Here is a 13489-nt window from a genome sequence, read left to right on the forward strand (position 1 = left end):
CCACCCTCCAAACCCCTGGGTCCCAGCCCAGAGCACCCTCCCACACCCTGAACTCCTCATTCCTGGCCCCACCCTAGAGCCCTCACCCCCAGCCAGAGCCCTCACCCCCTCCTGCACTCCAACCCCCCAATATCGTGAGCATTCACAGTCCGCCATACCCAGATGTGGCCCTCAAGCCAAAATGTTGGCCCACCCCTGGACTATAACCTTTTAAATTAATTCCAGAAGTATTTTACAAATCAGCAGCCTCACCATCTCTGCCATGAAACTGACCTAAGAACTTTATTCACATCTGTATGTATAATTATCTTTCTTTTATTTTTTTTATTAATAAATCTTAGATTTAGTTAAGAATTGGCTGTAAGTGCGTATTTGGGTGAGAGCTGAAATATTCACTTACATGGTAGGTAATGTGTCCGATCTCTTGGGATTGGTAGAACTTTATACATCATGAATAAGGTTCTTAGGCTTGGCTCTCTGGATGGGAGCCAAAAGATGGATTGCTTAAAGGGAATTGTATTTTGGCTTCTTGGTAACCAATAAGGTATTAAGGAAGCGGTTTGGTTACTAGCTTGGTGAAATCTAATTTACTCCTGAGGGCATTCTATGCCAAAAAATTAAAAATCCTGCAAGTTTTGTTTGTCAATAAATAAATGCAGAGGCTGCAGCATGGCAGTGGGGAGCACAGGCCACTGGCTGCAGGAAGGTGGGAGATCACCCTATACCCCCCCCCCCACTCCTGGGACGCAGACTCAGCGGTCAGGCTGCACCTGACCCTGACACAGCACAAGGCCTGGGCCTGCCCCAGAAACACCCTGGGGCCCTGCCCCTCTGCGCCAGGTGTATCAGGTGTGGGGCAGGTAGGCTCAACCAGGCAAGATCCAAGTGTGGAGGGTCTCAGTGGGGGGGGGGGGGGATCTGGATGCACAGAGGCTCGTTGTGTGTGGGGGGGTTCCCAATTGCAGGGGCAATGGGACTCTGCAGGGGCTCCAGGAGAAGGTGGTTGGGGCTCAGCGAGGAAGTCTGGGTACTGGGGCAGTGGGGGTCTGGGTGCAGCTAGGTGGGGGGGTCAAGTGGTATGGGGGTCTGGATGTGGAGGCTCAGGGTGGTGCAGGAGGTGGGGCATCAGAGTGGGGTTTGAGTGCAGGGAGTTCAGTGGGGGGTGGTCTGGGGGTGGGGGTCCGGAGGCATGAGATCTGGGTCCCAGGGGGCTCCAGACACGGGGGTTGAGGTTCAGTGGGGTTAGGGTATGAAGAGCTAGGGGGGTTCTGGATGTACCGGGTGAGGCTTGGCAGGGAGCTCAAGATGCAGTGGTTGGGTGGATGGGGGAGCAGCTCCCTGTACAGTGACCCCTCCCCACACAGCTGAGGAGTGATGGGGGCAGGAAGCAGGGGAGGATGCTGAGCTTCCTGCAGCTGGGGGAGGTTTTTGGGGGTGGGTCTGACACAGCCCCAGCCACTCCTAGCAGGGGAAGAGGAAGTCCCATCCTCTCCTGCCTCCAGCCTAGCCGGGACTAGCAGCTGATCCCAGCTCAGGGTAGGCGCCACTGGCTGAAGTGTCCCCAGCCCTATGGTGATTTACCTCTCCACCGGCTGCTCTGGGTGCCTGAAACGATGTACCTGAGCTGCTAGGGAGTGGTGTGTGACTGCTCTTGCAGCTTCCCTTTGCTTCCCTGTCAGAAAGTCATTTTTTGGCAGGGAAGCAAGAAAATCTGCAGGGTACATGAATTCTGCACACATGCAGTGATGCAGAATTCCCCCAAGAGTATCTAATTATAGAATAAACCACCAGTTTTGGGGGATTGTCTGCCCTATTCTTTGCAAATTTCCCCAATTGAGCATTCTCAGTATAGCCCCTCCAGCGACCACAGTCACAAGCATCCATACCAGTTTCCACCTCTAAAAGGACTTCACTTCCTTTACTTTTGATTTTAGGACTTTTTTTTTTACAAGCCTTCTCATTTTACTGAAGTCTCCCCTCTCTCATGTTTAGAGCATCTTACTTGCTGGTACCTTACTTACACAGCCATATTACCTCTCACTACATCACCTTGTCAAGAAAAGTAGCCTTGATTTTCTTTTTCATTTTGACAGTTACACTAAGATAATAATGTTACCAGAAATACAGAGAGCTTCTTGGTAAGTTACAAACATTTTAAGGGTGTTTTGTTATAAATAAAAGGTTCTTGACAATGGAGTCTCATAGAACACAGAGTGAACTTAATTTCATGTACAATCAATACTGTTTTTACTTAAAACAAAGTAAGGAAAGTAAAGAAAAACCATTAGACAATGTTATGATTTTTTGTCTGTTTAAATTACACACATTTAAAAAATTAAATTCCTAACTTAGTAAAATTGCTCTTAATTTTGTTCTCTAGAGCCTCCCATAATATGAATGCTAACACATACTTTGAATCTGAATTGTTTAAGAAACACAGTGAAAATACACTAAGCTAAAACTGCATTTTCACAAATTCAAATGAATATTTAATTCTGAAGTTGCACAAACATACTTACACATAGCTTTCCTTTTACTTCCAAGGAATAAATATTCAGTGCAAAGGTCTGACATACTAAAACACACACATATACTAAGCATACATTAAATAGCACATATAAAGATGCATGTAACTACGTATATGCAAAGGGGTAGAATTCTGGATGAACTGGAAACCTAATTCTAGAGTGACCTGACTTGTGCATTTGAAGTCTTAACTAACACTTCATTAATTTCTTTCACTAAACATTACAAGCTTTTAAAAACCTCTTTTTTAGAAAGTATGTTTTTAAAATTTATCTAGAATCAGTAAAAAATAAAAAAAGTGATACGTATAATAGGTATCAGTTACTCACCTTCACAAACCAAGAGTGATAAAGTCTGTCCCAGAGCTCTAGCACTTGCTTTTCAATCACAGCAGTGTTGTTCACTTTCTCTCCTAATATCTTATGGAGCTATAATATACAGAAATTGTGTTTATTATGTAAAACAACTTGAAACTAGCAGCTATGGCTGAGCTCAAAGGCAGAACATCTACATTAGATTTTCACTGAAGGCTTGGCTCAGGTCCAAAAAATATCAAAAAAGTCAGTGTCTACAGGTATACAATATGCATTTCAGAAACTGTGGCTGACAGCACATAACATCTTACCTGAAACAAGCAATTTTGCCACATTAAATGGAAACAGAGATGAGACTCCTCCCCAATGAAACACTAAGCACAAAGATCTGTCAGATCCTTGTATACAGTAAATATACCCAAAGAGATTTGAGAGGTGTGCTAGATGTCAAAATGCTTATGTGAGGACAATGTAAGATCCTGCCATCCTCCCAAGGAACACTGAACTCCCAATCTACAATGTACTCTGTACTTTAGAGGATGGAACTTCAGAAGATCATAGGTTGACTAAAAATGGTCATTTTCAGGACAGTGCATTCTACCATCTGAAAAATGCTTAACTAAGGGCAATTTCTGAAACAAATTACATTTTCTACAGAGTATTCACATGGATAGTCACAAGGGAGATGGACAGATACTTCTATTTTCAAGCTCTTAAAAGCACTTTCCAGCAGCCACGGGGAGCAAGACTATTAAAATCATTCCCAAATATAGGCTTTACTCTGCTAAACAGCAGATTAGAATGAATAAATCTTCAGCAAAACAACATTTAAAAGGTAACTAAAGCAACCCAAGAGATACCATTTGACATTACAAGAAGGAAAAAATGTACAGATCATTCCCTTATTTTGGGAAAGAAAAAAGCAAAACACTAAAACTAATAAAAAAATATTAAGAAGGTGTTCTTACCTTATGTGTAATCCATTCTCGGCCATACTGATACACATTATTAGCAGCCGAATTGAGAGCTTTTTGAATGACCTGAGCTTCCGGGAGCCAGCTGATATTTTTAAGGAAGGAAAGTATAAATAAAATTATCTCCAATACTTCTGAACCATTTCATTACAGTGCCTGAAACTCTAAAAGTAACAAAAGGTTTCCAACCAACTAACAGCACCTATAGTTTAAATATGTACCAACTAACACCTTTGTTAAAACTAGACTACTTCCTCTTTCAATGACAGGATGAAGACTTTTTAACATACAAAGCGTAACTCAGCAAGTAGGATACAGATTACTACATTTACATTTCACTCTAAGGCTGATTAGGAAAAGTTCTTGAAACTTACTAAATTTAACTTTAGAGATCTTGTCCATCTGTATGTATGCTATAATTGGTTAGCCACTTGTGGGGTTCTTAGAGCTGCTGCTTTGTTAGAAATATAATTTGGAAACCTTATCTTTCAAGTTCGTATAGTTGCAAAGATAACCTTCTGAATATGAATGGACTGTAAACTGATAGAGTGTGGTCTTCCTGAACCTACAGACAGCCTAGAAATACAGAGCGATGTAAATCACCCAATGCTCAAATCCTATTCCCAGTCAAGATGTGTGCTGGGGAAGAATCTTCCCTTTCCCACCCTCAGGTCACTCTGAAGGAACGGAGCCACTCTATGGGCATCTATACAGCAATTAAACACCCGCAGCTAGCCTCCGTCTGCTGTCAAATTGCTGTGCAGGCATTGAGGCTCAGGCTGGAGCCCAGGCTCCAGTCAGAGCCCAAAGTATCTACACACAATTTTTAGCCCTGCGAGCCCCTAGTCAGCTGACCAGGGCCAGCCATGGCCATGCAGCAGGGCTTTTATTCCAGTGTAGACATGCCCCCTGTGGCCAGTATTCAAGCCTCAGTGCACCAGGGATATGTATCTCCTACATCAGCTCCACAAATCTTGCCCCATTAGTGCAAGAACAGAACCACACAGTTCTCCATAGATGCTGGGAGGAGAAGTGTTTGGGCCAAAAAGAGGTGTGAATTGCCTTCATTCATCTCAATGAGCTATTAACTGTGATGTTTCGGTCAGTCAGAGTTTGACCCCTCAAAAATCCCATATATCTGAAGCTTCCAAGAAATTTTAACTGTCTCTCTCTTGCCCAATTTGAAACTTATGTACACTTCAAGCTCTAAAAGCAAGTAGGATAAGTCTTTTGGTAAGAGCCTGCTGGATAATTTGACAAGGCTTCAATCTATTTGTATTAAACTTTGAAATCACGTAAAATGCGATCTTCTACTCAAAAAAAAAATCCTGATAAACAAGTACTCCGATTGAAACTAGTGATTCTACTATTTTTCAAACATTTTTATTCCTTGAGTAATCTAGTTGGTCACAACAACTGCCAGTTTTTATTAGTCTTATTTTTGTCACATTTCTACTAGGGCTGTTGATTAATTGCAGTTAACTCACACGATTAACTCAAAAATTAATACAGTTTTAATCGCACTGTTAAATAATAGAATAATAAATTTAATTTGGCAAATATTTTGGATGTTTTTCTACATTTTCATATATATAAATTTCAATACAGCATACAATACAAAGTGTGTATTATTTTTATTACAAATATTTGCACTGTAAAAATGATAAACAAAAGAAAAGTATTTTACAATTCATCTCATACAAGTACTGCAGTGCAATCTTTGTCGTGAAAGTGCAACTTACAAATATTAGATTTTTTTTGTTACATAACTGCACTTAAAAACAAAACAATATAAAACTTTAGAGCCTACAAGTCCACTCAGTCCTTACTTCTTGTTCAGCCAATTGCTAAGAGAAACAAGTTTGTTTACATTTACAGGATATAATGCTGCCCTCTTCTTATTTACAATGTCACCAGAAAGTGAGAACAGGCATTCACATGGCACTTTTGTAGCCGACATTGCAAGGTATTTACGTGCCAGATATGCTAAACATTCATATGCCCCTTCATGCTTTGGCCACCATTCCGGAGGAAATGCTTCCATGATGATGATGCTCGTTAAAAAAAATAATGCGTTAATTAAATTTTTACTGAACTCCTTGGGGGAGAATAGTATGTCCCCTGCTCTGTTTTACCTGCATTCGGCCATATATTTCATGTTATAGCAGTCTCGGATGATGACCCAGCACATGTTCCTTTTAAGAACACTTTCCCTGCAGATCTGACAAAACACAAAGAAGGTACCAATGTGAGATTTCTACAGATAGCTACAGCACTTGACCCAAGGTTTAAGAATGTGAAGTACTTTCCAAAATCTGAGGGACCAGGAGTGGAGCAGGCTTTCAGAAGTCTTAAAAGAGCAACACTCCGATGTGGTAACTACAGAAGCTGAACCACCAAAAAAGAAAATCAACCTTCTGCTGGTGGCATCTAACTCAGACGATGAAAATGAACATGTGTCGGTCTGCACTGCTTTGGATTGTTGTTATCGAGCAGAACCTGTCATCAGCATGGACGCACGTCCTCTGGAATGGTGGTTGAAGCATGAAAGGACATATGAATCTTTAGCGCATCTGGCACGTAAATATCTTGCGACACTGGCTACAACAGCGCCATGAGAACACCTGTTCTCATTTTCAGGTGACATTGTAAACAAAAAGCGGATAGCATTATCTCCTGCAAATGTAAACAATCTTGTCTGTCTGAGCGATTGGCTGAACAAGAAGTAGGACTGAGTGGACTTGCAGGCTCTAAAATTTTACATTTATTTTTGAATGCAGGTTTTTTGTACATAATTCTACATTTGTAAGTTCAACGTTCATGATAAAGAGATTGCACTACAGTACTTGTATATTAGGTGAATTGAAAAATACTATTTCTTTTGTGTTTTTACAGTGCAAACATTTATCAAAAATAAATATAAAGTGAGCACTGTACACTTTGTATTCTGTGTTGTAATTGAAATCAATATATTTGAAAATGTAGAAAACATCCAAAAATATTTAAATAAATGGTACTCTATTATTTTTTAATCGCATGATTACTCGCGATTAAATTTTTTAATCAGTTGAGAGCCCTAATTTCTACCTTCTTTGCAGAATGCAAGGGCTGAATCACACAATAGCTGCCAACAAGGAGCTTGTTTGTCTAAATGGGGTAATGTGCTATACAGGGGTGTGATTTCTAAATACAGCTGTGTGTTGCAAATTAACTGGTCTATGCAGACCCTGCTGGTGCACTTTAACATACTATGTTAAATAATACTACATTAAAGCGCACTAGGGAACCTTTAGTGCACGACAGCAGGGTCTACACGAGTGATACTTAGACATCAGTGGTTCAGGAGCCAAATTAGTGATCAACATTACTGTGGCTCTTTTGGGTAGTGTGAATACATTAGTTTCATTTACTATAGTACTATATATTCATATTTAAACAGTTTGATGGGGAAAATTTAATTTTATACACATTCTCACCGCAAAATGATTTTATCAACTATAACTGGTTAACAACATATTAACCAATCAGGATGCTTTTACTAATTGAAATTACAGTGTTTTAGTATCATGTGCTGCAAAGAGCCACAGGAGACACATTTAAAGAGCCACTTTTTTGAATATCACTGGTCTATACAAATTGGGGATTAAAAAAAGTCTAACCAACATTCTCTTGTTTAAATCAGCATAAAAGCAAGGGTGAAAAATACCTCTAACTATACGACCTGAAAACCACTCCTCAGATTGATCTTTTCTACCTCTGCTATTCACACAATCCACTGTGAGCACTCCCTTCACACATTGGATTGATTCCCTCCCTCTCCCCTTAACTACCCCTTTTCATCTCTCTCTCTCTCTACTGATTTTCCCTTCGTTTCCCTTCCCTTCCTATTTGTTCTCCTTATCACGCATACGATTCCCTCCAATCTTCCCACTACCTCTCTCACATTTGCATACTTTTCATTTACATGTAGATACATGCTCCACCCTCTTCCACTTATTCTCACTTATAATTCCCCCCAAAAAGGAGTTTTCCAGACCAATTATTTTCCTAATCCATTACAAAAGAGCAATCTTACTATTCCCTCAAGAGAGTTTTCCAGCCAACACCCTATCCTTAAAGGGGCTAGCTCTACCGTCATTCCCTCAATCCTGTAAAGGAGCTTTCCAGTTAATTTTCTGGTCCAGACTATGTGGCTACTGCCCCTTTGCCCTCCTACACTACAGTCTGGGGAGACAAGCTCCTTCAAAACAGCTACCAGGAAGGAAGTTACACAACTCTCTGCCATCACTGGTCCACAATTAAACCACTAGGCTCAGCTCCCATCTGCCCTTTCAGCTCCAGGAGAGATCACTACTCCAAGGGATGGCCTGGAAGGCAGTTTAGCACAGATTTGTGGGAAGGGAAGCAGCAGCGTTCATTCATTCATTTCTTAACACACAGGAGTCTTTTTTTAAAATATAAAAACTGCAGATAAGAGCACCCTGAAACTTGTTTATCTACTCTAATCTCTTAATCTCAGCATTCTTACTTTGCCCACTCTGGGTGATTGGCTACAGTCTCATTGATCAAGCTGCTTGTGACTTGAATCAAGTGAACGCTCTCTTGATGTACCTGAGTTAAATACAGACAAAAGAAAGAATATGAAGTGTTATGTAATACAAACTAGCACCCACCTTAAATTAACAGAACAAGATATTTAAATCTAAATTTTCAAGAGTTATTGGTGATTTCTGGTGCTCAACTTGTGAAAAATCAGGCCCTTAAAATATTTCAAGGCAGAAAGATATTCAGCACTTTTTCCAAAGTGGGGTTCCCTTAAAAAAAATTCTGCGGGGCACATGAATTCTGCACATGAGCAGTGGCTCTGAATTCCCCAGGAGTTAAAAAAAAGTTCACATTAAATGAGTGACCTCTATTGGGAAGAAAAAGTAGCTGCATAGTGAAAATCAGTTTGAGAAAATCTGATCTTGAGAATGTGGTGTCATGAGATCAAAACTGACAGTTACATATGGGCATGTGTACCTACACACCTCACAAATATTTACAAGTGTGAGATGCAGACATTCTTATATAGAAATGTATGCTTCTCCCTTACTTCCACAGATTTATGCTGAAAACTATCTTCAATGTATTTGAATATCATTCTTCCGATAAAACAACTGGTAAATAGTTTCACAATATTAATATTCTACTGCAGTAATTTACACCGGCATAACACTGATGCTAAGGAATCTGAGGTGTTCTCCCTTACTCACTGAAACTGAGCAGCTATAATAGGTTGCAAAATAATTTTAGTACTAGTACTGTAAAATTATCATATGTCTCACAATTCTACTTCACAATTTACTAGGGTAACACTTTGCATATACAAATATTTTTTCTTCATCTATGCATAGTATTAACAGGATAGATTGAAGAACATTTGATTACTAAATATTTTTAAAAAGCATTTCTGCTTTATAGTGGAGCACAAACATCAGAAACATTTTCATTTAAAGAAGGGATTAAAAGAACAACTTTGATTATAATTCTTGGTGCACTGTACCTTTGCCGTAAGGAGAAGGGCTAGCAGAAGGGTTCCTATCACTAGCAAAAATATTATGAAAATGCTAATTATTTTATCAAGCATTTTCTCCAACCACACGATCATCTGTGCAGAAAAAAGAAAAACAAATCATGACCAAAAAAAAAATATGTTTTTTATTCAAGTGATACTGGCCCAGTCTGACAATTCTGGATTTCAACAGGAGTTTTCTTTACACAAAGACTGCAAGATCAGACCCTAAGCAAGTACTATTTACACCTAAGCTTAGATATGAACAATTAACAAGCAATGTTTAGCATGACAACTAAGGAAAATGTTACAATGCAAGTGATTTTGCAAATTAAATTTAAACAATAATGTGAATCACATAGTAAGCTCTCAGCAAAGCAATCAGTAATTTAACATTATTTTGTTATCAGACCCAAAGCTAGCAAGCACTCATTTTAATTCTGAACTTACATTCTGGATTAATTTCTTGTCTTCAAGCAACAGAGAAACTTATGGTCACTATCATCTGCACAAAACTTGGGAAGTTACCAGTGTGGATTATACAACCATAATTTGCAAACTCAGATGGCTGAAGTTAATCACTTAAACATCTAATGAGATATCTACATAAGTGGCCTGATTTTTAATGCTGCTTAGCAGACCTCAAGCCTTACCTGAATTCAGTGCAGATGGCCTGAACACACATGCCACAACTAACCAGTAATCACACCACTTCAGGTTCATGAAGTTTTGTTGGTGTCATTCACAAGGGAAAAATCTTAACTACATGGCTGTGTGGAGAGCACTCTAGAAAAGAGTAAACTGCACTTAATCTAATATTAAAGGGGCCTGATTAAATAAAGATCTCACAACCTCATTGTGGGCAAATCTATTTTTTCCAGCTTTTGTAGCTCAAAAGTCAGAAAAAGCACTCGAGTAAAAAAAACTAGCAGGGGAAATCTAGCTGTGCTCTAAAATTTTACTTTAAAACAAAACTGAGTTCAAAGGCAATATGCAGAAGGTTCAATATTTCCTAATGAGAAATGGCTATACGTTTAGTGGCTGTGCTGATAATTTTAGTTACTATTCTTTTCCTCGGTGTCATGTAATGTCAAAAGTTTAATAGGAGCTCTTTCTCTATTACTGATCCCTATCCCTGCATATGAAGTTGGTTTATTGATCCATTACTTGTTACAGTTTTTAAATCTCTAATTATATCTGGAACATCACTGGGGCATCTGAACACCTAATATACATGAATGATTTTACCCTCAGACTCCACTACAATTAACATCTTGTTTAACACACACTGTCACAAGGTAGATAGTCAGCATTTCAAAGCAACCATTCAGAATACAGTGTGACACTCACTTTAGAGAAGTAATTGTTGAGTTCTGCAAGTTCCTGCATTATACTATGTTCTGCCAAATAGAATCTCAAAGAACCTGCAATACCCAGCAAAAATCTTAGAGAGAACATGGAAATGTTCAGTGTTTGCCACCATACCCTGAAACACTTCAGCAATCACTCAAGTTCTCTCATCAGTAATAGTGGTGAAGTCAACTGCCTGCAGGACAGTTATCTGAACTTCCAACTATTTACTATCTAGGAAACTACAGAAAATCCTGTTTCAATTTTGCCCTTTCAATGTTCATACATTTAGGGATTTTGATGACACAGCGACAGGAAAAAAAAAAAGACAGTTACCTTCTCCGCAACTGGTGTTCTTTGAGATGTGTTACTCATGACCATTCCATATTAGGGGTGTGCACCAATGCCATAAGTTTTGCCCTCAGCAGTATCCATAGGGGACTGGCTCTGTTGCCCCTGGAGCGGCGCGCACATACCATGGTATAAGGGGCACCGCCGGCTCCCTGCACCCTCAGTTCCTTCTTACTGGAACCTCCAACTGGGGAAGGACGGCGGGTCATGAAACAGACATGAGCAACACATCTCGAAAAACACCAGTTACAGAAAAGGTAACTATCTTATCTTAGAGTGCTTGCTCATGTCCATTCCATATTAGGTGACTCCAAAGCAGTACCCCTGGAGGTGGGTAGGAGTTCAAGATCTGTAGATTGCAACACAGCTCTGCTGAACCCAGCGTTGTCCCTAGCCTGCTGAGTGATGGCATAATGAGCAGTGAACATATGGACCTTGTTGCGGCTCTACAGATGTCCTGGATAGGGCTGTGCACCAGGAAGGCCGAAGACACCTGAGCCCTAGTCGAGTGGGTTCTAACAGCTGGCGGCTGCGGAACCCCCGCCAGGTCATAACAGGTCTTTATGCATGGAGGTAATCCAATTGGAAATCCTTTGCGAGGACACTGGCAGGCCCTTCATCCTATCCACTGTAGCAATGAAGAGCTGAATTTGTTTATGGAAAGGCTTCGTATGTGCTGAGTAAACAGCCAAAGCCCTTTGGATGTCCAGCGTGTGAAGATGCCTCTCTTCACTGATCTTGTGCGGTTTGGGACAGAACACCGGGAGAAAGATGTCCTGGCTTATATGGAAGGTGGACAGCCGGGTAGGGCTGTAGCTGAAGCTTGTCTTGGTAGAAGACGGTGTACAGCAGTTCGGAGGTGAAGGCTTTAATTTCAGAGACTCGTTTCACCGACGTCACTGCCACCAGGAACACGACTTTCCATGACAGGTGGAAAAGGGAGCAGGAACACAGCGGCTCAAAAGGGGCCCATAAGCCTAGAGAGGACCAAGTTAACATCCCATTGCAGGACCGGAGTCTGTACCTGCGGGAAGAGTCTCTCGAGCTCTCTCAATAATCTGACTATTATGTCATGGCAAAACACCGTCTGTCCTTGGATCGGCAGGTAAAAAGTGGAGATGGCCACGAGATGCACTCTAATGGAAGAGTGTGACAGGCCCTGGTTCCTCAAATGAAGCAGATAGTCTGGGACAGCCTGTATGGAAGAACACGAGGAGACATGTCACACTCGGATGCCCAGCAGGAAAACCTTGTCCACTTGGCCAGGTAAGTCAGTCTAGTTGAGGGCTTCCTACTTCCCAGAAGAAGCTGTTGGACCTCCTCCAAACAGGTTTGCTCCTCCGTGTTCAGCCACACAGCATCCACACTGAGAAGTAGAAAGACACAAGGTTGGGGTGTAAGAGCCAACTGGTTGGGCAGGGGCCAGGGAAGTGCCGCTGACAGGTTCATGAGCGTACCGAACCAGTGCTGGCAAGGCCATGCTGAAGCGAGATCTCACACACACACACACACACACACACACCCCCCCCAGGGGAAACGTGTACATCAGGCCCCCTGACCATGACAGGAGGAAGGCATCAGAGAGGGAGTCCTTGCTGAGAGCAAAACCGATGACATTTTCTGTTTTGCTTGGTGGCCAACAGTTCCACTTGGGGAGTTCCCCACCTCTGGAAGACCATGTAGGCTATGTCCCGGTGGAGCAACCACTCGTGGTGAGAGGAGAAAGCCCTACTGAGGTGATCCGCTAGCGTGTTCTTGATGCCAGGGAGGCAACAAGCTTCCAGGAGGATCTTGTGTTCAAGGCAAAAGCTCCAGATACGGAGTGCCTCTTGGCAGAGAGCCAACAAGCGTGCTCCCCCTTGCCTGTTGATGTAGAACATTGAAGCTGTGTTGTCCGTCAGGACTCTCACCACTTTGCCCGACAGGTGAGGTAGGAAGATGCCGCACACCAATTGGACCACTTTGAGTTCTTTGACATTTATGTGGAGCATCATCTCCTCTGGGGACCACATATCCTGGGTCTGGAGATCTCCAATGTGTGTACCCCAGCCGAGGCGTCCGACACCAACTTGATGGAGTGAGGTGGGTGATGTCGAATGGAACTCCCTCTAGGACCTTCTCGCGATTGGTTCACCATCACAACGAGGTGAGTATTGTTGGGGGGATAGTCAGAATGTTTTCCAGGTGATCCCTGGACTGGGAATAGGCCATCAGCCATTCCTGCAGGGACCGCACCCGGAGCCTGGCATGGCGGATAATGTATGTGCAGGCTGCCATGTGGCCCAGCAGGCGCAGGCAGACCCTGGCTGTAGTCAGAGGGAACGGGGACACCTCCGTGATGAGGTCTGTCAAGGCCCAAAACCTTTCTAGTGGCAGGATCGCTCTTGCGCAGGTCGAGTCAAGGACTGCTCCGATTAACT

At 41.8% G+C, this 13489-nt stretch overlaps 1 protein-coding gene across 1 annotated transcript in view; it reads right to left on the bottom strand.

Annotated features, from left to right (window-relative positions):
* TMEM245 (transmembrane protein 245) overlaps positions 1-13489 on the bottom strand; it is a 130780-nt gene that overhangs the window by 64008 nt on the left and 53283 nt on the right. The window contains exons 8-11 of the mRNA XM_024209262.3: positions 9360-9464; positions 8343-8425; positions 3809-3899; positions 2856-2954 (exon numbers count right to left, since the gene is read on the bottom strand). Coding sequence (XP_024065030.1) covers positions 2856-2954; positions 3809-3899; positions 8343-8425; positions 9360-9464 — 378 coding nt within the window. The remainder of the gene's footprint in view (positions 1-2855; positions 2955-3808; positions 3900-8342; positions 8426-9359; positions 9465-13489) is intronic.

Source organism: Terrapene carolina, unplaced genomic scaffold (assembly GCF_002925995.2).
Source record: "Terrapene carolina triunguis isolate 2854851 unplaced genomic scaffold, T_m_triunguis-2.0 Scaffold183, whole genome shotgun sequence".
NCBI classification, from domain to species: domain Eukaryota; kingdom Metazoa; phylum Chordata; order Testudines; family Emydidae; genus Terrapene; species Terrapene triunguis.